Source organism: Lampetra fluviatilis, chromosome 35 (assembly GCF_964198595.1).
Source record: "Lampetra fluviatilis chromosome 35, kcLamFluv1.1, whole genome shotgun sequence".
Lineage (NCBI taxonomy): Eukaryota > Metazoa > Chordata > Hyperoartia > Petromyzontiformes > Petromyzontidae > Lampetra > Lampetra fluviatilis.
In genome coordinates, this window is record NC_136309.1 from 2,027,721 (window position 1) to 2,050,509 (window position 22,789).

The 22,789-nt window shown below is 47.4% G+C and overlaps 1 protein-coding gene across 2 annotated transcripts in view; it reads left to right on the forward strand.

Moving 5' to 3' along the window:
• Positions 1–9,910: 9,910 nt before the first annotated feature.
• The window catches only part of STXBP4 (syntaxin binding protein 4), a 52,977-nt gene continuing 40,098 nt past the window's right edge, over positions 9,911–22,789 (forward strand). Inside the window, exon 1 of one of the 2 annotated variants that reach the window (XM_078872683.1) lies at positions 9,911–9,983. Coding sequence is in view for 1 of the 2 variants with exons in the window: in XM_078872681.1 (XP_078728807.1) it covers positions 13,333–13,400 (68 nt within the window). In the remaining variant the exon portion in view is untranslated. Of the gene's footprint in view, positions 9,984–13,272; positions 13,401–22,789 lie in introns of those variants that run through there. The other variant, XM_078872681.1, reaches the window with a different exon arrangement.

Below are 22,789 nucleotides of genomic sequence, written 5' to 3' on the forward strand. Positions count from 1 at the left end.
CGTTGTATTGTTTACTGTTAAGTCACATTTGTTTATTGTCTTAAATGAAATGATTGTCTTTTTTATTAATAAAGTAATACTGTGAGGATTCTCCTGTAATGATAGAGTCGTCACTCTGTGCGCAGAGCTCTTGTTTTCTATTTCACAGTCAAGTCTAGTGTATCCTCTTTGTTTTTTTTGGTAAAGTGCTTTCGCTAAGTTGTCCCCACCTGAAGAAGGACGCTTGCGTTGCGCCCGAAACGTCGTGATTTAATTTATTTGAATTTTTCGCCTACGTGACTTTACCAAAAAAAACAAAGAGTATGCATCGTGGCAGTCACGAAAACTTAAAATCTAGAAAGTCAAGTGTATCCCTGCTTAAGCAAGCACGGACGTGGAGCTCATGTCTGTTGGCGATCCTGAGCCAGTGGTATTAATTCCACATTCTCATGGCATGATTTGATAGATCCCGTTCAAATATCAAAACTCAGCACAATAGCTTACAGCACTTCCCTAAAGAGGGAACATACATCTATCAAAATCAGGGCAATGGTCCCTTATCACAGAGAGACAAAGAGGTCGGAGATTGAGTGAATCATAGTTGGAGACTACATTTATAAATTAAATGTTACGATTTTTTCTAAATTGATGAATATCTAGTAAAGCTGGCATATGAACATTTACCCATTAGTGTATATTTACTGACAGACAAACCCTTAAAAAGTCAATAATGTCAGCAGAAACGAATTAGTTTTTTGTAAAATGATCATAATATGCTGACACATTGCACATAGTAGCAGGGGGAAAGACATATGCTTATCCACTCAACAGCCTTTATTTAGCTATTGCTATATATGTTTTAAATAATAGAAAATAAACTTTTAGTGTAATTTACTGGTCACGAAATTTTTTTAAAGGGTAAAGCTGCAGTGCCTCTTTGAAGTGGGTAATAATTTCAGTGTGTTGAGATAGAACAAAAATCTTGGTTTTATTTTACTTGGATGGTATAAAATCAGTTGCTCTGAAACATGTTTTTGCATATTAAAATAACTTGTGAATGCATACAAACTGAAACATGTCTGGGTAAAATGACAAAATAGTATGTTATTATATTCTTGGTTCTTTCGGTAAAGTCACGTAGAAGGGAAATAATAAAATAATAAAAATAAAACAATATTAAATTCTCACGACGTTTCGGCCACAACGCAAGCAGCCGTCCTCAGGTGAAGAAACAGCTGTCGGAAAGGCAGTATGTTATTACCCACAATGCATTGCCTCATCTGTTCCATCTCGTTTAGTTAATGAGCACGAGAAGTAAAAAAAAAATTGCACACAAATTGAATGAAACAATTATCCGTCACAAGCATGACCAAATACGCACACCGTTCGAGATACTGATGTTGGTTGTGTCACGCTTGTGATTGAGACTGCAGGTGGCGATAAACACACGCAAAACACTTTTTTAATTCATTGAAATAATTTTAAACCAGAGGAGAGAGCCTGTTGATATTAAACGTTCCTCAAGGGAAAGATAGTTTGTTCGAGTATTCTACGTCTAACTAAAACTGCAGATGTTCAGAATATTATATTGACATTCTCTTAAAATTATAAAATATAAAAAGTAATTAAGACGATAAAAAAATACTTGAAACTTTGTAGTAGAACGAAGCAAAATTGATACTACAATTATAACAATCACATATTCATTCCACAGAATGAAAAGCCCTGGTAGAATCATTAGAATCAAAATGTTTAATAACAATCATTAAAAAATGTTACAAAATGTATGCTTCTCCATTCTCCCATGGAGAAGAAAAATGCTCTTTCATGGAATAAATAAAAGGTGACCTTAGTCAATTTAAATAATCAAATAGTTAATGAAAATTTTAAAAAATTAGTGTTCTAACAATTCTATTGAATTAATATTTATTTATAGTTTCGCATTTTGATGTGACGTCACATTTCTCAACCCCCCCCCTCGTCACACATCGTCACAAATATCTAACCCCCCCCCCCAGATGCGTGACGTCATTTATGGACGGACCCATACCTTTTTTTGATTTAAAGCTTTCGTGACTGCAGGGATTCATATTCTTGGTTCTTTCGGTAAAGTCACGTAGAAGGGAAATAATAAAATAATATAAATAAAACAATCAAATTCTCACGACGTTTCGATTGCAACACAAGCAATCATCATCAAGTGTGAAATCCACTGCATCAAAATCAAATCAAATAAAAAACATAACTTTTTTCAAATTTTCTTGCTGTGGTTTTCACACCTGTTGATGATTGCTTGTGTTGCAATCGAAACGTCGTGAGAATTGTATTGTTTTATTTTTATTATTTCCCTTCTACGTGACTTTACCGAAATAACCAATAATATGAATCCCTGCAGTCACGAAAGCTTTAAATCTAAAACAGCTCTGCTGTTGTGAATGTTCAACGTGGATCTGGAGAGGGGAGGGAGGGGAAAAAACCCTCTGTGCTGGCATCCGGGGCCGTCCCCGTTCATCCCAAGGAGGTTACCGGAGGAACCACGAGACCCCCAAACCCCAGGGGACCCCGGGACTCGACCCCCCCCCCATACCCCCTTGAACCCCCCCGACCCCGAAGAACCCCCGGGACCACCACCCCCATCCCCCACCCCGGGAAGGATACGAACCCCCCCACCCCTCCATACTGAATCGAGGTAAGCGCGGAGTCGAGCGTGTGGACTGGAGGACTTTTGACGGAGCGGTGTGGATGTGGTGTGGGGGGTGGTGTGGTGTGGGGGGTGATGTGGTGTGGGGTGGTGTGGTGTGGGGGTGATGTGGTGTGGGGTGGTGTGGTGTGGGGGGTGGTGTGATGTGGTGTGGGGGTGGTGTGGTGTGGGGGGTGATGTGGTGAGGGGGTGATGTGGTGTGGGGGGTGATGTGGTGTGGGGGGTGGTGTGATGTGGTGTGGGGGGTGATGTGGTGTGGGGGTGATGTGGTATGCGTGGGAGATGAGGGGTGTGATGTGGGGGGTGTGATGTGCGGGGGGGTGTGGTGTGCGGGGGGATGTGGTGTGGGGTGTGGGGGATGAGGTGTGGGGGTGATGAGGTTATGGGGGAGGGAGCCGTGAGCGGTGGTGTAGCGGTCAGCGCTGCGCTACGAACCCGGCGACGCGAGTTCGATTCCCGCTCACGGCCAACACCGGTGACGATTATCCGAACCGGCCCTGGGTCTCCCCTAGGTCGACTCAGCCTCAAATGAGCACCCGGTGCGGTGTGTAGTAAACATCGCCACTGGGGAGACAAAGGCGGTCGGGCGTGGATGTTGGCCACCCACCCCTCGTGTGCCGTGCCGGCCTTTATAGGTGCTGCTCGCTAACAGCACTTGCCCCTACAGCCTGTCAAGGCTATACGGGGGATCTTTCGTCAACTCGGCCGCATCGCTGCCAACAAACCCTTCATCAGTGCCCCTAAATGACGTCACGCGATTTTGGACGATTTTTGACCCCCCCCCACTCGACACACGGCGTCACAAAAAGTCAGACCCCCCCCCTCAAATATGACGTCACAAAGCTCTGCCCCCCCCTCCCCTTTTTTCTGGCAACAAAACAATGCATATATGTTTCGATTTAAAGCTTTCGTGACTGCAGGGATTCATCTTCTTGGTTCTTTCGGTAAAGTCACGTAGAAGGGAAGTAATAAAATTCCAAATTCAACCGCCTCTCAAACAAGAAACCGGACCCACACATTGAAAAGCTAGATGTTAACAAAGTCGTAATTAATCGCAGTAACAGTCCTATTTCTGAAGGTTTGAAATCCGTTTTAGCTAAAGGACTAAACTTTGCAGTCACACCTAGACACATACCAGTTAATGATATAATTGCTCGAGTAGATGTAGCTCTCAAGGGCTTGAGTCACATCGCTGCAGACGTAGCAAGATCTGAAATCTCTGTAACCCTCAAAAACGCTAAGATGCCAGCTAGCAACATCAGCAAAGATGAGCGTTTTGAATTAGCTCAATTAAAAAAGAGGGATGACATTGTCATCCTCTCAGCCGACAAAGGCAATGCCACTGTCATCATGGACAAAATAGAATACAACAACAAATTTCAAGAACTACTCAACGATGGCAGCTATACAAAAATAAAAAGAGACCCCACCAACAGCCTCGTCTCCAAAACCAACAACATCATTTCTGCTTCAACCGCATTAATTGATCAGACCAAACAGTTCTCGTTGAAACCTTCTGCAGCCAGGCCACCAAGATTGTACGGCTTGCCAAAGATACATAAAGAAGATACACCTCTTCGTCCCATTGTCTCTACTATCAACTCCCCCACTTACAAACTGGCTCGTTTTTTGTCCGAAATCCTACGGCCTTTCACTGGAAAAACCACCTCTGCAGTACTAAACTCTACTGACCTGGTATCGACAATCAAGGGGATTGCCCTGTCCCCAGACGACCTGCTTGTCAGTTTTGATGTGGTTTCCTTGTTCACCAAGGTGCCTGTGCCCGACACCATCGCAATCATTGAAGACTTGGTTCATCAAGGACTAAATGCTGGGGTACCCCCCCTGGTGAGACACTGCTTAACCAATACATACTTCACCTGGAATGGAACCTTCTACAAGCAAATTGAGGGCACCCCAATGGGCTCCCCCCTATCTCCGGTTGTAGCCAACATCTTCATGGAGAAATTTGAGACGGACGCCATCCAGACTGTCACTCTACGCCCGACCTTATGGAAGAGGTACGTAGACGACACTTTTGTCATCTGGCCACATGGCCGGCCTGCTCTAGACCAATTTCTCGACCACATCAATTCCATACACCCAGCCATCAGATTCACCATGGAAGTCGAAAATGATGGCAAGCTACCCTTTTTGGATGTCCTAATCAAAAGGAGACCTGATGGTTCAATGAGCCACTCTGTCTACAGGAAAGCCACCCACACGAATGCTTATCTAAAACCGGATTCCCACCACCATCCATCCCAGAAGAATTCCCTCATCAAGACTCTATATCATAGAGCCCAATGCATCTCCGACCATGAACACATTTCCAGTGAACTCAAACACGTACGCCAAGCTCTTAAGGCTAATGGTTACTCCGACTACACAATCCGCAAAGCCATCACTCCAACCATTAAGAAGGATCCTGTTGAGGAGCCTTTCAAGACCATCACCTTACCCTACATTGCTGGGGTCACAAAAAAGATCTCCAAAATCCTGATTAAACACAAGATCCAGGTCCGATTCAACACAGTACATAAAATCCGTGATCTGGTACCGTCTGTAAAAGATGTGATTCCAGACATACAGTACCCTGGCGTCTACAAACTAAGTTGCCTCTGTGGTAGCAGTTACATTGGGGAAACCAAACGACACGTCTCAGACCGCATTCGTGAACATAAAGCTGATCTAAAACACGGTAGGACAAACACCTCAGCCGTGGCAGACCACTGTTACAACTCAGTGGGCTCACATGACATTGACTTCTCCAAGACGGAGGTTCTCTGCAAGCCATCTGGCTATCATGAGAGATTCGTTCATGAGGCGATCCACATATACAAACACAGAGACAATTTTAACCGAGAAGATGGATTCAGGCTTAGCAATCATTGGAAGGACGTAATAAACCATTTCGATACACATTAGGGTGAGTTGAATAATACATAGTGTTATATTAAAATGTATAAAGTATAGGGTTGTTTACAGCAATACAGTATATAATTTAATGTTGGGTTTATCTATGGCAGTATATAGTACTGTATATGCTAAGAGAATAAAGTTTAGATGGAAGTATATTATATACTTCTTACGACGTAGAATTGTAATTTATTATTTGTTGTTAGTAACTCAGCTTATTGTAGAGTATAGTAAGTATCAGTTTATATTTTAGTTTTTTTTTATGTAGTTTTTACTTTGGTTTTCTACGTGGTTGTTTGGTAAATGCAGCTACATATCATTAACATTCCTTTCCTTTATTAACGTTGTTCCTTGCGCCCCCCCGTGGTGCAGTTGATCCTGCATAATGCATGGGCATAATGGGACTTTGAAACCCCTCCGCCCCCCCTCCTACGCATTGCCCATTGGTATGCTAAAATTCCTCTTCATATGCACATTCTTTTGTTAAGGCGCTCCTCCTCGCTACACCTATATAAGCTCCTAGCTTGATAATCTCTCATTCTTCGCCTGAGGACGGCTGCTTGCGTTGTGGCCGAAACGTCGTGAGAATTGTTTTATTATGTTTTATTTTTATTATTTTATTACTTCCCTTCTACGTGACTTTACCGAAAGAACCAAGAAAATGCATATATGATCAGAGTATGTTTTTGTTTGCATTCTAACCACTAGCATTGTGGGGGAAACCCTATTATCATATTTTGCTACTGGCAAAGGAGGTCCCATGATGTAGATGCTCACCCCCGAGCTCTCATTACTCTGATAGTGGCATTGTTTTTGGGCTGTACGCCTTTTGGCGTCCACTGATCTAACACCGTTTGAGACGAGGCTCAAAAGAAAGCCGTCTCTGGTGTGGACCAATCAGTTTAAAAGACAATGCATATACTATTAGAGTATTTTTTTGTTTGCATTCTGACCACAAGCAATGTGGTTAATGCAGACATGATTCCTTGTAAAGGGTTTCAGTTTGGTGTTTTAACATCTTAACAGCTGTTTTGTTGCCAGACAAAAAGGGAAAACCATATTATCAGCTCCATATGCTGTTTAGTGAAATGGAAAGCCTACTGGTGGCATCAGTAGCAGTAGGATTGTAAAATCATTGTATTCTCCTGCAGGTAGAGTGTACAATCTGCTCGGATGATTGCTGTGTTTATTGCAGACAAGCAGCGTTGGGTGTCGTAAGCTGCCCGGCTGGGCTTAGGAGAATTCCAGAGGGAGGTGCGGCACCTTTCCGCTGTGTGACAGTAAATAGTTGTTGCCAGTGTGTGTACGTGCACGCATACCTGCACCACAGGTTACCATTATCGCCTTACCGACTTCCAATTCAATAACAATGTGCATGTGTATAGTGTCTAAAGGTAGCAGGGCCGGATTGAGGCACGGGGTTTTGGGGGCCCCCGCCAGCTGGAAAGGGCCTTCAGAGATGAAGTGGAAAGTTATTTCATTTGTGAATGCTGATTTTTATTTGTTGTTAGCCTTGTAAAAAAATAAAATTTTCTTTTTCTTTAACTTTGTTTTCCTTTTGAAAATATTACTGGGGTGGGGGGGGCTCACATTACCTGTAGCCCAGGTTCCTACAGAATCTTTATGCGGCCCTGATAGGTAGCCGTGTCTCAAGGTGCTGTACAGAAACGGTGTGCATACTTTGTTGATCGAGGCGAACGGTCATCGGCAGAGGGAAAAAAGGAAGGCATTTGAGCCTGGACTTGAACAGGGGCAGGTAGCTGACAACACGGATGGATGAGGGAATGGTATTCCCAGACTGTGTTGGGGACAGCAGAGGAGAATGAGCGACTTCCCACTGTGCAAAGGTTGACTGAGGACTTCAGCAGAAAACATTGGGTGCTGGAGCGAAAAGTGCTTGGAGGGGAGTAGAGTGAGATGAGAGGAGAGAGGCAGGAGAGTGCGTGGAGGGGAGTCGAGTGAGATGAGAGGGTAGAGGCAGGAGAGTGCGTGGAGGGGAGTCGAGTGAGATGAGAGGGTAGAGGCAGGAGAGTGCGTGGAGGGGAGTAGAGTGAGATGAGTGGGGAGAGGTGGAAGAGTGCGTGGAGGGGAGTCGAGTGAGATGAGTGGGGAGAGGCAGGAGAGTGCGTGGAGGGGAGTAGAGTGAGATGAGTGGGGAGAGGTGGAAGAGTGCGTGGAGGGGAGTCGAGTGAGATGAGTGGGGAGAGGCAGGAGAGTGCGTGGAGGGGAGTAGAGTGAGATGAGTGGGGAGAGGTGGAAGAGTGCGTGGAGGGGAGTAGAGTGAGATGAGAGGGGAGAGGCAGGAGAGTGCGTGGAGGGGAGTCGAGTGAGATGAGAGGGGAGAGGCAGGAGAGTGCGTGGAGGGGAGTTGAGTGAGATGAGAGGGGAGAGGTAGGAGAGTGCGTGGAGGGGAGTGGAGTGAGAGGAGGACCATGGAGGATGTTCACGTTCACAAATCCGAGTTGACAAGCCAGTCCATTTAGCAAAACAAATTCCACTTAGGGGCCGTCCATAAATGACGTCACGCGATTTTGGACGCTTTTTGACCCCCCCCCCCTCATCACACAGCGTCACAAAAAGTCAGACCCCCCTTCAAATATGACGTCATAAAGCTCTGCCCCTCCCCCCCAAAACCATATTTCCACTTTGAAAATAAAACATGCTTCAAATCGCTATAAACTATTGTCATTGTAGTGCGTATTTAATGTGGCGCTGCACTCTGATGTTGTAGGAGAAAACATTTATTAAAAAAGTATATTTAGTTAAGTAGAACGCGTTGTCTATATTTATTCATTTCTCAAACACCCCCCCCCCTCGTCACACATCGTCACAAATGTCTGACCACCCCCCTAGGTGCGTGACGTCATATATGGACGGCCTCTCATGTGTTTTCACAAAAAAACATTTCTTGTCCACCGGCTCACGATTTAATTTTCCCGTGAACATTTCACTTGCAGTGTGACAATAGACCGCCAGGGGTGGGTCAGGCCCTTCTAATCAACAGGCTGTTTGCGGCTTATAGAGAGAGATTAGGGTCACAAAGGGGATAACCGCAGATGAGTGCCGAGCAGATCCCTCGGGAAGGATCGTGTGTTCTTGCTGCTGCAGGATTTTACAGATCTGCGAATTTTGAAAAAAAAAACAACAATAGTTACTTAACCTCTTTTACTGGTAGGAACCTCCTGGTTACACCAGCCCACAGAGGATTACTGTGTCCGTCGTGCAGGGAGGGGCTGGGTGGGGAGGGGCTGGGTGGGGAGGGTGGGGAGGGGCTGGGTTTGGAGGTTGGGGAGGGGCTGGGTGGGGAGGGTGGGGAGGGGCTGGGTGGGGAGGGTGGGGCTGGGTGAGGGGTGGGCTGGGTGGGGAGGGGAGGGGCTGGTCACCCCGTGGTGCCCTTACAAAACTCAACGTTTAACCTACTCACGCCGGCTTGTGCCTGCCCTCACAGTCGGGCATATTTGCGGAAAACACCACGCCGCCGTTGACCCTGGCCATTGACCGAGCAACCCAACGTTCCTACAAGCTCCCTCCGCAGGAATGTGTTCTAGTTGATAAAATTGCGTGCATGTGTTTCGCTGAATGATTTTAATCCAAGAACGCCTCATTCACGTGTTGATATTGGTAATAGTCTGTGAGGCTTTTCCACTTTCTCCTCTGCGTGTGGCTCTCACTCCATGAAGTGCCTTCTTTCCCTCTCTGTCCTGTAGACTCCTGCATTCCTTCATATAAAAAAATGAAGAATTCCATTCCTTGCCCTCCTCTGCTCCCAATACATGAATGTCACCTCTATTTTTCTCTCCGAGGTGTTTGCGGGCAGTTACCGCGTGTGGTTTGGCATGATGTCCCTGGCGGCGGTGGCTGTGCACGCCCCTTGGGTGTCGAAGTGCCACAACATCGACGCTCTTGCCAGGAGTAGGCAGTGCAGCAAGTGGACTCATTTACTTCTGGGGATAGAGTGTTGCCCCCTCACATGCGTGGCTTTTCTCTGGGTGCTCCGGTTTCCTCCCACATGTATGATAAGCACTCATGAATTGGCTGAAAACATCTTAAGATAAAAAAAACAATGCCGGACACTCCTGAAAAAGCGTCCTACGACTCAGCGTGGCTTTCCGATCGAAATCCATAATTTCGATCGGATCATTGGGGTTTATTAGTAATAAATCGGAATTTTGTGACCCCCACTGCCACTGTGTAGCATGTTATTACGTGCCAGGGACTCTATGAGATGATAGGACAATAGTCCGTAGATAGGACAATAGTCCATAATTGGCAATAAGTAACGGCAAAGCGGTTATAAGTGACTGTTTCCGCAGGTGGTGAATGCTGGACGTGACCATCGGGGACGTGCGTGGGTTTGCGTGGGAGCGGATGACTCTCGGTGAAGGTAAGCGAATCACAAAATAGAAAATTGTACTTCTGTGGAGAGTAAGAATGCAACGACGTCTCAAGCAGGCGCTGCCGATTCATCATTTATAGCAGGACATGTGCATCAATGGGGCCGTGACATTTTCTGTTCAGGCCAGAATCTATGAATAATAACACTGGTCAACACACTTTTTCTGGCATAAGGTATTCCAACGGTTTTTGGGGTGCTGGTAATTTTGGGGTGCTGGTAATTTTGGGGTGCTGATTCCAAATCTGGCATCAGTTTTTGTCTATCACATCAGGTTTTTGAGATATCAAATATTGCATTTTCAATAAAAACTGCAGAAGAAAAATATTAAATAAATGTGGATATCTACATAAAATTATATTATAAACACACTATCCTAAAAATACAGCACCATATTTTAACACTAAAGCAGTCACTGACTCGCAACAACTTGCAATCATAAGTGACAGAGTTCATTTCGGGTAAAATCAATGAAAATGGGGTATGCCGATAGCATAAAAATGAGATGTGATAGAGCAAATCTGAGATCAGATTTGGAATCAGCACCCTGAAATTAGTCTAAAACAGCTGCTACAGTCCAGGCCAGAATTTTTTTTTGTTGACCAGTGTAATAATTCGAATAATGCCAAAATGTACTTTATAAATGAAAGCCTCATTGAGTCTCAAGATTGGTTCTGGAGGGGCGTACACTGAGCTGTTTGGCCAGTTCCATTAACTGATGTGTGGGAGGAAACCGAATGACCAGCAGAAATGTGTGCACACGTGCACGTATGAGAATAACACTTCCCGGTCCTCGGAGTTACGTTCACGAACCTACTCGCTGCACTGCCGCCTGCTCGTCACCTCGTAGGTATTTAAACAAATTCTTCACTCGACGGTGTGGTGGGATCAGCAAACACGAAATGCTCCCCCAGGTACTCGGTTCCGGCTGAGCCAACCTAGGGGACAGCCAGGTCAGGTTTATTCATGCCTCGTGTAACGATTCACAATTCTCCCTTATCTACGACCAGAAGCGTGGTGTCAGAAATTCCCTGTCATGGCCGATGAATAAGGGTAATTTATTTTTAGGCATTGTTCGTGGAAAATGTGAGTTTTTTTATTTGTGCATGCTTATAATTACATTGTTATAATCCGTTGGATTACAGCGAGGAAAAGTGCATACGGTTCATAGAAGCATGTTCATAACACTACAAAGCACAAATCCCTGTTTAGCCTCCTATTAACTTGATCGCTTTAATACCTCGGGATGTGCGTACAATTGTTCAATGGTTACTTTTTTTGATGCATTACTTATGCACATTTTATTTAAAGTGGCACATTTTGCACATCATTCCCGTATTCCTTAGGCATGGGGCCTGGTGGTGTAGTGGTTAGGGCATGCAACTCACAATCTCAAGGCCATCATTTCAAATTCAGGTCTGTAGTCCAATCGGCCCTTTTGAGATGTATCAACTCAAAGCTCCACACAGGTTCAAGCATCGATTGCCTTACTGCCATCTCCGGGCCAATTCACAGGCCAGGATTATGACACTTGGTATTCGCTAGGGAATTCTCACATCCTAGTAGTACTAATCAGGCTCTGACCAGCTTAACTTCGGAGATTTCACGAGATTTGGGAGTTATTTGGACACAACAACAATAGCCGGAACTTAAGCAACACGTCTTTACTAGCTGGCACCACGTTGGCTTTGTGTGATCACTGCGACCATTCGGCCATGTGAACACGGCACGTTCTGAACGCTCCTCGCGTTCCGTGCCAGAGAATATGACAACCGGTGGCGGACAGCTGCTGTTTAAGTTTTTCTTTTGTCTATCGGCAACACAATGGGTATGGCATTGTGTTTACGCGACGTCTCCAGTCAGCTGTGAATGTGAAGGTAGAAAAAACTCACGCACAACAGGCTGGTGATGTTAGTTAGGGGCCGTCCATAAATGACGTCACGCACCTATTGGGGGGGGGGTCAGACATTTGTGACGCCGTGTGACGAGGGGGGGGGTAAAAAATCGTTCAAAGTCGCGTGACGTCATTTATGGACGGCCCCTTACCTGCTCGTCACCCTGGATGATGAGCAAGTGCGTGGAGGGCGAACAGCAGCAGCAGCGTCTGCGTGCGCCCGCTTGCCATCTCAATCTCAAGAGAGTTCTTCTTGAGATTGAGCCGCTTGTGACCTGGCGCTGGTACACGCGAAGTTCAAGTTCATTTATCAAGTTCATTGATTAGGTGTAGCCCTGTGAGCCATTCGGCTCTTGAATCAGGTGCAACCGCAACAAAAAAAAACATGAACAAGAAAACATCTTAAAGTGACTAAGTGCAAACAGAAAATCCAAGAAAATAACAGCAAAATATTGTAGAAAAAGCACCGTACACCAACGCGCAAAAATCCCAGTGGGCTGCAAGTCAAACAACAACAACAACCACAAGACAACTTAGATTAAGGCCATCAGTCTAACTCTATACTACAAAAAAACAAACATGGCCAAACCCAAAAAACTTTTCGAAAATCACCAAAATAAAGCCATGAAAGCAATGAAACAGTGATCGTAGGAACTGTGATCACTGTTTCATTGATTTTAAGGAGCAGCCCGGGGTGGGTTTGGATCACGACGGCCGCACGCGACGGGGCAGGCGGGCAGGGGGGTCCCGGTGGCCCCTGTCGTGCTGCGAGACCTGTGATGAGAGTTAATGTGTGAGGTTCACTGTTGTTCTCGCTTGGAACCCCGTTACATCCTCTCAATTTGGACGGAGGTAGATTCATATCGCAGCGTGTCTCGCTCGCACGACACCGTCGCAGCCCGCCACCCCCCAACTCAACCCTCCCCCCACCTCAATCCCCCCACCTCCACCCCCCCATCTCCATCTCCACCTCCACCCCCCACCTCCACCTCCCCCACCTAAACCCCCCACTTCCACCCCCCCACCTCCACCCCCCACCTCAACTGCCCCCACCTCCACCCTACCTCCACCCCACCTCCACCTCACCTCCACCCCACCTCCACCTCACCTCCACCCCCCCTACCACCACCCCACCTCCCCCACCTCCACCTCACCTCCACCTCACCTCCACCCCCCCTACCACCACCCCACCTCCCCCACCTCCACCTCCCCCACCTCCACCGAGCCGCTGAGCCAATTGCTGGCGGTTGGGAGGCTGTAGGCACGGCCAGGAGAGGCGGCCGGGGGGGACGAGGGCGTCGTTCGAGCGACACGCGGCGCAGAGCGACAGGTGGAAGCGGCGGGGGCGTCACGCGAGCGGTGCGCGCTGTGTGCGTGCTGTGTGTGCGTGCGCTGTGTGTGTGCTGTGTGTGTGCGCTGTGTGTGTGTGGGGTGGTGGTGGGGGTGATGATGTCGTATTTGGTGACGGACGGGGTCGAGCTGGAGCACTTTGACGGCGTCTCGCTGCTCTACTGGTCAGTCGCGCTCACAGCGGTCGCTTACCACGGAATCCGTCGCCTTTGTCGCACGTGCCTCCCGCAGGGGTCGGGGGGTGACCTCTGTGGGTCGTGTCGGTGAGTGTGGGGTGGAGGTAGGTGGGGTGGAGGTAGGTGGGGTAGAGGTAGGGGGGTGGAGGTGGGTGGAGGTGGGGGGTGGTGGGGTGGAGGTGGGGGGTGGAGGTAGGTGAGGTGGGGTGGAGGTGGGTGGAGGTAGGTGGGGTGGAGGTAGGTGGGGTAGAGGTAGGGGGGTGGAGGTGGGTGGAGGTGGGGGGTGGCGGGGTGGAGGTGGGGGGGGTGGAGGTAGGTGGGGTGGGGTGGAGGTGGGTGGAGGTAGGTGGGGTGGAGGTAGGTGGGGTAAAGGTAGGTGGGGTGGTAGGGGGGTAGAGGTAGGTGGGGTGGAGGTAGGGGGGTGGTAGGGGGGGGTGGAGGTAGGTGGGGTGGGGTGGAGGTGGGTGGAGGTAGGTGGGGTGGAGGTAGGGGGGTGGAGGTAGGGGGGTGGTAGGGGGGGGTGGAGGTAGGTGGGGTGGAGGTAGGGGGGTGGTAGGGGGGGGTGGAGGTAGGTGGGGTGGGGTGGAGGTGGGTGGAGGTAGGTGGGGTGGAGGTAGGTGGGGTGGAGGTAGGGGGGTGGAGGTAGGGGGGTGGTAGGGGGGGGTGGAGGTAGGTGGGGTGGGGTGGAGGTGGGTGGAGGTAGGTGGAGGTAGGGGGGTGGAGGTGGGGTGGAGGTGGGTGGAGGTGGGGGGGGTGGAGGTGAGGGGGGGTGGAGGTGGGGTGGAGGTGGGTGGAGGTGGGGGAGGTGGAAGTAGGTGGGGTGGAGGTAGGGGGGTGGAGGTAGGGGGGTGGAGGTAGGGGAGGTGGAGGTGGGGGGGGGGTTGAGGTAGGGGGGGTTGGTACGATTGTGGATCAAGTTAATTTATTAGGTATAACCCTGTGAGCCATTCGGCTCTTGAATCGGGTGCAACCGCAACAAACAAAAAACAAAAACACGAACAAAAAACATCTTAAAGTGAATATGTGACTGTGTGCAAACAGAAAATCCAAGAAAAGACAGCAAAATATTGTATATACTGTAGTGGCTAACATGTACAAGCCGTTTGTGGGGGTCCGTGTGGCGCTCGCCACAGAGATGTTCGTCACGGCGGTTACGAATCGAACGGCGGCTGCCAAATTCATGGCACTGCGCTCAGAGCCGGATGAAGCGAGTGCGGGGCCTGTAGCATATGTTATTAAAGGGCCCTAAATATAAAAAAAACACTTAATATTAAACACACACACACATTTTTAACTTGCATAGTAAAGTAATTGTAGTTTTTCATTTGCTATACAGCCAGATAATACGACAAATCGCTAACCTTAAACACCCAGTCGTTCATAAAAGTTGAAGGCAGTATAGTACTATAGGGGCCGTCCATAAATGACGTCACGCACCTAGGGGGTCAGACATTTGTGACGATATGTGACGAGGGGGGGGGGGGTTGAGAAATGTGACGTCACATCAAAATGCGCAACTTTAATTAAATAGAAGTTTTAATAAATGCTTTCTCCTACAACATCAGTGCAGCTCCACATTAAATACGCACTACAATGACAATAGTTTAAAGCGATTTGAAGCATTTTTTTTGGTGGGGGGGGGGGGCAGAGCTTTGTGACGTCATATTTGAGTCGGGGTCTGACTTTTTGTGACGCCGTGTAACGAGGGGGGGGGGGGGTCAAAAATCGTCCAAAATCACGTGACGTCATTTATGGACGGCCCCATAGTACTAAAGTAATAGAGCAAGTGCAGAATCACTGAACCGGAATTGATAGCTTGAAAGCATTTAGCGCGGGGCCTTTCAAAGTGCGGGGCCGTAGAATTTGTAGCTACTACGATAATCCGGCACTATGCTCCAAACCACTGCGCCACTGCTCCCCTGACCCTCTTTCCCCGTGCTCATAGATCAGTTATCTCCATATATATAAGGCAAAGTTGTGATATGTGTGTCTGTTCAAATGTTTAGCGTACTTCCCGACATGCGAAATCACACTTGAAATTTGCCATGTGGGTACTTTCCAGACTGTACACCATGCAAACATTATAAAAATACACTTATTTGGTTTTGGGGGGGGGGGGGGAGCTCAATAATGCATATTTTTTTGCACGGCAAGTGAGCTGTGACGTCACATCTGTCATGTGACCCGCGCACGTGGAAGCGTAACGCATTGTAGTGAAGTGCTTAGCGCGTTGCGAACCCGGCCACCCGAGTTCGATTCCCGCTCACGGCCACCACCGGTGACGATTATTTGAACCGGTCCTGGGCCTCCCCTAGGTCGACTCAGCCTCAAACGAGCAACTGGTGTGGTGTGTGAATATATCCCCACTGGGGAGACAAAGGCGGCCGGGCGTGGTGAATCTAAGTCCCGGGCAAAGCCGGGTAGTAAAGCTAGTACTGTACTGTATATATTTTTTGTATGGATATTTCATTCTTGAGGCTGTTTGTGGTCTCTCAGACGCCGAATCTGTGTGTCTGGATGTCGGTAAAATAACTTGCGGAGCAATGTTAACATTAAACCGTCCAGGAGTCGAGTGGAGATGGCTTTTATATGTCGAGGTGCTCTGCTGAAATCTCTACCCCAGCCTCAGGATTGGCCGTCTTTGCGTGGCATGGGCCCCCTCCCAGAGGTCGCAAACGGGTTTTGATTCCTTACCCGTACCCGGCCGCACCAGGGTCACAAATGGGTACCCGTACCCGGCCGCGTACGGGTACCCGTTCCCTACCCTTACCTGTACCCATACCCTACCCAAAATGAGTGACAAACGGTTACTCACCAGTGACTCACGGCCTACCCGTACCCGTACCCGGCCGCACCAGGGTCGCAAACGGCTACCCGTACCCGGCCGGGTACGGGTAGCCGGGTATCGGGTAGGGTACGGGTATCGGGTACCCGGTTGCGACCTCTGCCCCCTCCCCTGGCCGAGACACCCACACACTGAAAAGTTAAAAGGTTTGATTTTCCTGCCGCTTAAGACGGTGATGTTGGCCGCTTTTGTTAAAAATCGAGCGCAACTCTGGGTGAATAAAAGTTGCTCGCGGCCCTTTTTTCTGGCAATTGAGACGAGGCTCAAAAGAAAGCCGTCTCTGGTGTGGACCAATCAGTTTCAAGGACAATGCATATATTATCAGTGTGTGTTTTTGTTTGCATTTTGACCGCAAGTATTGTGGCTAATGCACACACGATTCCTTGTAAAAAGGTTTCAGTTTTGTTTCTAGAAAAAAAGGAAAAACCCGATTATTATATTTTGGTACTGGCAAAGGAAGTCTAATGATGTAGATATTTTAATAATTGCAGCAAAGTTACGTCCAGGAAAGTTGCACTGTTTACATTCATACCTCAACCTTGAGACGTGATTATGAATTTTGAATAACTAAGTAAAAAAAATAGACTGGTACGGGAACACGAAAAGACACTTGGACAGAGGTGAGGACGAGGGTTCGTTAATTAGTTTATTTGTTTACTTCACCAAGCGAGGGCTCAAGAAACCTCATTCTCAAGAGGTGTGACCTCGGTCGCCAAAATTACAAAATTTGGCGAGAGACACCGGGAGGACAGGAGACGAGCCTTAGGAAAGAAAATCGAGTTCTGATTAACAATTGCATTCCAGTATCCAGAGGTGTGGACTCGAGTCATGTGACTTGGACTCGAGTCAGACTCGAGTCATGAATTTGATGACTTGCGACTCGACTTGGACTTGCATAACAATGACTTTGTCCCACCTATGAGATGTGGACTCGAGTCATGTGACTTGGACTCGAGTCAGACTCGAGTCATGAATTTGATGACTTGCGACTCGACTTGGACTTGCATAACAATGACTTTGTCCCACCTCTGCCAGTATCTGCAGGCCGTTAGCGATTGCTGGTGTTGCTACATCAATTCCTCTAGCCTGTGATCGATCTAAAAGAAGGCTTTTTTCAAGCAATGCGTTGACAGGACGTGGGTCCAATTTTCTCTCTAAACCAGGAGCTCGTGCGGGTCGTTGTTTGCTCCACTCATCGTGTTTTTTTTTGTGTTTGGAAGCTTCTACGGATACATCTCTTAGTGAATCGAGATCGCATTGTCGGAGATGATAGAGAAATGCAATGTATTGCCAGGGGATTGCTTATCGGATTAAAGGGTCTCACACTCATGAGGTTCCACTGAGATATAATGAGTCGGGAGGTAGAATTCCATTGCGTGCTTGTCGCAAACAGAGTGGTAGGAGGTATGGTGACACTTACTAAGCACTTGACACTCGAGTGTTGAATTCACCTTGAGGAGTGTTTGCTGAGTGTTTACTTAACATTCAACGTTGAGCCAGATATACTCGGCTAGATGATAGATGTCATTTCTTGTATAATATTTCCTCAATTATGTGTTTGAGACGGAGCAACGACACGGCCCTGGTGTAAAGGTTAGCACCGTGGAATTGCAAGCCAAGGTCGTCTTTGGGTCGATCTCCCAGCAACGTCAAATTGAAACGACGGGTTCTTAAATCTCCCTGCCCCAGTCCAGCGACCAGTGGTGAATGGGTGCACCACAGTTAGCCGATGAGTAGGTCGCGTTTGTCGTTAGTTCAATGTTAACGTGACATTTTTATTGAGGGCAATCCTGATGCGTGGCGTTATCTTGCTGTGGTCTGGGACTGCTGCTGTTGTTTCTGCTGCGTTGCCCAAGCTCGATAAATCAGACTTAGAAACTTAATAATGTTATTATTTATTTCCGTTTAGTGACTTGCTTACCGTTTTCTCTATTTTGCACTCCTATCTTGTTTTTTTGTTTGCTGTTTTAACTTAATGACTTGCCCCGACTGGACATATGTTAAAAGAGCTTCATAGCTCATCGGATTCCTCCTCCGATTCTGATTGTCGGGTACCCCCCCACCACCCGCCACCTCTTTCAAAAGTCTGACCAGCGTTGAAGAGGCGGCCAACATATTGCAGACCCTACCCCTTACAGTTTTAAGACCAAATAAGAGCCCTTTCTGTCAAGAACACAATTCTCTCTTTTCTATGGAGACCTGGGAAAGAAAACAAATATACACAAGCAGAGTCGATTCTGCTATAACGTAGTTAAACATCGACAGCAAAGAGGCCCTAGTCTAACCAGGAAACACTCAGAGTTAACGGATTTAACAGGAAATGCATACGATTGTCCACTCTCTATCAACTTTAGGGTCCACAGGTTTCCAAAAAGTACTCGGATTTAGTGACCAAAAATAGGATATCTTATTTGGATTCGGCACCATTGAAAACCTCAGGGTAGAAACTTTCGTAATCGCAGGGTTTTTTTTTTTAAGCGAAACCGTCAATTTTTTATACCCACAATTGTGGAGTAGCTAAGTCAAAACGTTGGTTTTATCTTTTCAAAGGTCTGACGTAATACAGTCGACGCTGGATACCAGTACGCTTCACGTAAGCACAGTTCTGGCGACGTGTTCCTTAAAAAGAATGGCGTTTACATCAGTACACTTTATAAGCACCCATATTTAAGCACAGTTGTGACATACCTCCGAACACAAGCACATCCAAAGCTCATTTTCGAACTGAATATTTTTTCCTGGGTCGCTGGCATCATTGGAGTAGGTGTCACGTGACAGCCCACAGCGAGATGTTTCCTCGATGTGGTCCGTTGGGTGTTAACATATTTTTTTGCTGGTCACACGCTCAGTGCGAGGCTGGCTGAAATTAAAGCGTCGCCTCTCCGTCTCATTCCCATTATCCCAGTTCACTTGAATGGATCAGGTACAACCCCTTATTTAAGTCGGCGTGAGCTGCTTTTTTCCAAACGCGGTTAGATCACTCCATTATCCCTGTCACCTACAGTCCCGTGAAATAACGTGGAATGTTTAATTAGGACAATGAGGAATTTCACACTCGCTGCACATTTTTAGCCGTACTCTGTTCTGATTGCGGATAATTAATGGGGGTTTAACGATTCGCTCCCCGCCTCGCCATACAGGGAATTACCGCCATTCAGGAATGCCGGGCGGTGGTGGATATGCACTTAGCCTGTAATCCAGCACTGTGGAGGTGCTATGGGTTGCTGGATCGCACAAATGTTGTGAAACTGCCTTCCTGTGGGTGTCGATTTGGAGCCATACCCTGGCTCGCCAGGAGAATGCGATACAGCAGAGTGCAGACTAATATAATCTGTCCTGTCTCTATGGGATAGACCAGTGGTTCTTAACCTTTTTGGAGGTACCGAACCCCACCAGTTTCATATGCGCATTCACCGAACCCTTAAATGGAAAAAATATGATTTTTTCAAATTCAAAACATAGGTATATGTTTTACTGGTGCACAATCATATGAGTCGGGTGTGTGTCTTAACCTCCGCCGAACCCCTGAGACTGACTCACCGAACCCCTGGGGTTCGATCGAACCCAGGTGAAGAACCACTGGTATAGAGCATTGCTCCCTCTCCTGAGTGGATATTCTCCGGGTGGTCTTGTTTCCTCTACAAGTGTAAATACTCATTAATTAGCTGAAAATATCTTAATATATAGAGCACCGCAGAGCTTGGCCAATTGTTGGTGCCGGCTTATGGCCTGGCTGCCTCCCAGCTTGTCTGTGGTTCCGCGGTCATTGTGAGATGTGATTGGCACGAACAGCAAAACATTGAAACTAAACACGATGATTATTATTATTAAACGTGAGTTATATTTCACGTGGCGATGTAAAGTCCTCTGGTAGCTGATGGGTTCAATTGATTACATACATATACGAAGGGAACAAAATTTATTCTGACATGCGTGATGCATGCATCCTGAGCCTAAGAATCACTATAAAATTCATGGTTACAGCCCTTTTTAATGACTATGTTCCAAGAGGCATAGCATATAATTTGTGTGTGAATAATAATTGCTAAGCTGGCTTTGCTAGCTGTATATAGGCTTTCACATTACACGTTCATTTTTCATAGTTTGAAAATTCAGATTCTGACGCCGGCACACGGTGGCCTAATATTCAAAAAGATGTCTCTGGATCTTTAATGTCCCCTCTGAGGCGGATGGTGCTGGGTTTTTTTGAGCGTTTAGTTTTGTTGTCCTTCCCCGCACCTCCGATTAGCACGGTTGGCTACGTGCGGTGCGAAAGAAGTTCAACAAACAAAGGTACGTGGTTAATACGCACCGCACGCTGGGCTTGCTGACGCTCAAATCAATGCTGCGCTGCTGCTGCGTGTGGCAAGCGGCTGCATAAAATCTACACCGCCGCAGTGGCTGCCGGAAACTCCCAAACGTCGCTCCGCCATCGATCCATCTGACGGGACGCTGCTGCAACGCGTAGGGAGTGTAAGAAGATCTTGCAACATGGAAATCTCTCTCTGTGCATCGACATCAATTCTCTACCACCACCACCACCACCGCAAGCCCGTCCGAAATGGAGACATCCGTTCTAGGCACTTTTCCTCGACTCTTCTGTCGGCCGAAAAGGACCCCCCCTCCCCCCAGCGCCACTCAATGGCGCGAGACGTGGGAGGGGGAATACAGCGGAGTCCCAAAGAAGGACGTTATTGAAGATCCGTTCGAAGGAACATCCCCGGGTTTTTTCAACGGTTTTACTTAACTTGATTCCTCTGTTTGTCTGGGTCAAATCTTGTCATCAAAATTTCGTCCACTTCCCGTTGTCCAATCAATTGCACATTTTGCACACGTACTCAGATCCGGTGACAATGCATGCCTGTATCAAAATTAATCAATTAATTCGCTACTTTAAAGCAATTAACATTTTGTACGGACGCCTTATTATTTATATATATATTTATATTTGTATAGATCAAAAACGCTGCGGTCCCTAAACTGTGGAATCAGCTCGCACAAAACGCAGTCGCCACGTGTCTCAGGCGCCATTGACGAACTTCTCGAAGACCGTGAGTTAAACGAAGTTGTTAATAAAAACGTTGTTTTTAAAAAACTTTTTTCAACGAGTTCATTTTTATCTGCCCCGACGGCAGTGAGGACCGCTCTCATCCGTGTCCCAACAACACGTGGAGGAAGGTGTGGGGATATTTCCTCCATTAATGGAAGATCAAGGACTCGTCAAACTGCGAATGCGATGAGATGCTAAACAAAACAGGCATATTACTGACGACTGCCCAGCACAACACGCCTGCTCTGGTTGATGAAGCGGACTCCACTCGCCTACCCCGAATGCTGCCGTGGAATGACTTGCAATGTTAAAAGCACAACCGTAGCCTGTTACTTTTTTTAAAACGCCATACGAAAGAAGAACGGAGTTAAATTTCGATTTAAAGCTTTCGTGACTGCAGGGATTCGAGAAGACAGAGTCGACAGACCTGTTCTCCACCCGAGGACGGCTGCTTGCGTTGTGGCCGAAACGTCGTGAGAATTATTTTATTAAGTTTTATTTTTATTATTTAATTATTTCCATTCTACGTGACTTTACTGAAAGAACCAAGAAGAAGATCGGAGTTGACCACACATTCCAAGTTAGGGCCACAAAGCTTGGACGATTACTGGCTCTGGCTGCCTTCTCACCCCGTCTGTGGTTCCCCCGCGCCTCTGAATCCACAGAAGCTGTGCAGCGCGTTACACATTGGTCACTTTTAACTGTTTATCTTCAGGTTTTGGCTTCTCAAAAGACGTTTTTTTTCAGTCTCATGAGTCGCCCGTTGTTTCAAGCTGACCTCTAAAATGTATCATAATCCTCCCATTAATCCGGTGTTTGGGGTTGACTTAGCGAGACACTTCATACTGTTCAGAACACATAGCTTTGCAGCTGAGCCGTTGGCAGCTTGGATACCTTCACATTCCAACGGCTTAGAGAGGCCTTGAGATTCACAGTCGGAGGAGAGGCGCGTTGTGGGCTGCGTTGTTTTGTGATTGGACAGCTCGCAGAGCCGTGTGGATGTGCTCTCTCTGGGCGGCAGGGTGGCGTCGCAGTGATAACGCTCGTGTCTCACAGCCAGATGTGCCCGGGTTCGATTCCCAACTCTGTGTGGAATTTGTCAGTTCTCCGGCTGTTCTGCACGGGTTTCTGATGGGTTTTCCAGTTACCCACCCTCACCCCACACACCCTCGTTCTGAAGAATAAACATTCCGTGCACGAGAGGTGTTAGCAAAACATCCCGCTGCTGGAAAACTTACCTGCAAAGTTACCCTTTTGGATTGCAAGATAGAAACATCGCCCAATACTGCGAAAACCTGGCAGGATCCTCCTGAAGAAGAATCCCGAGACTCGGTGAGGCTTTGCTGAGTTAACGAGTGGAATGACAACAAGCCGAGCCACCGTGTCCGAGGTCCACCGGTCCCAAGTCTGTGGACAACTTCTCTACCGTCTGCATCAGTGCTGACGGCAGGTGGCGCATGAAAAATAAGAATAGTTTTTACC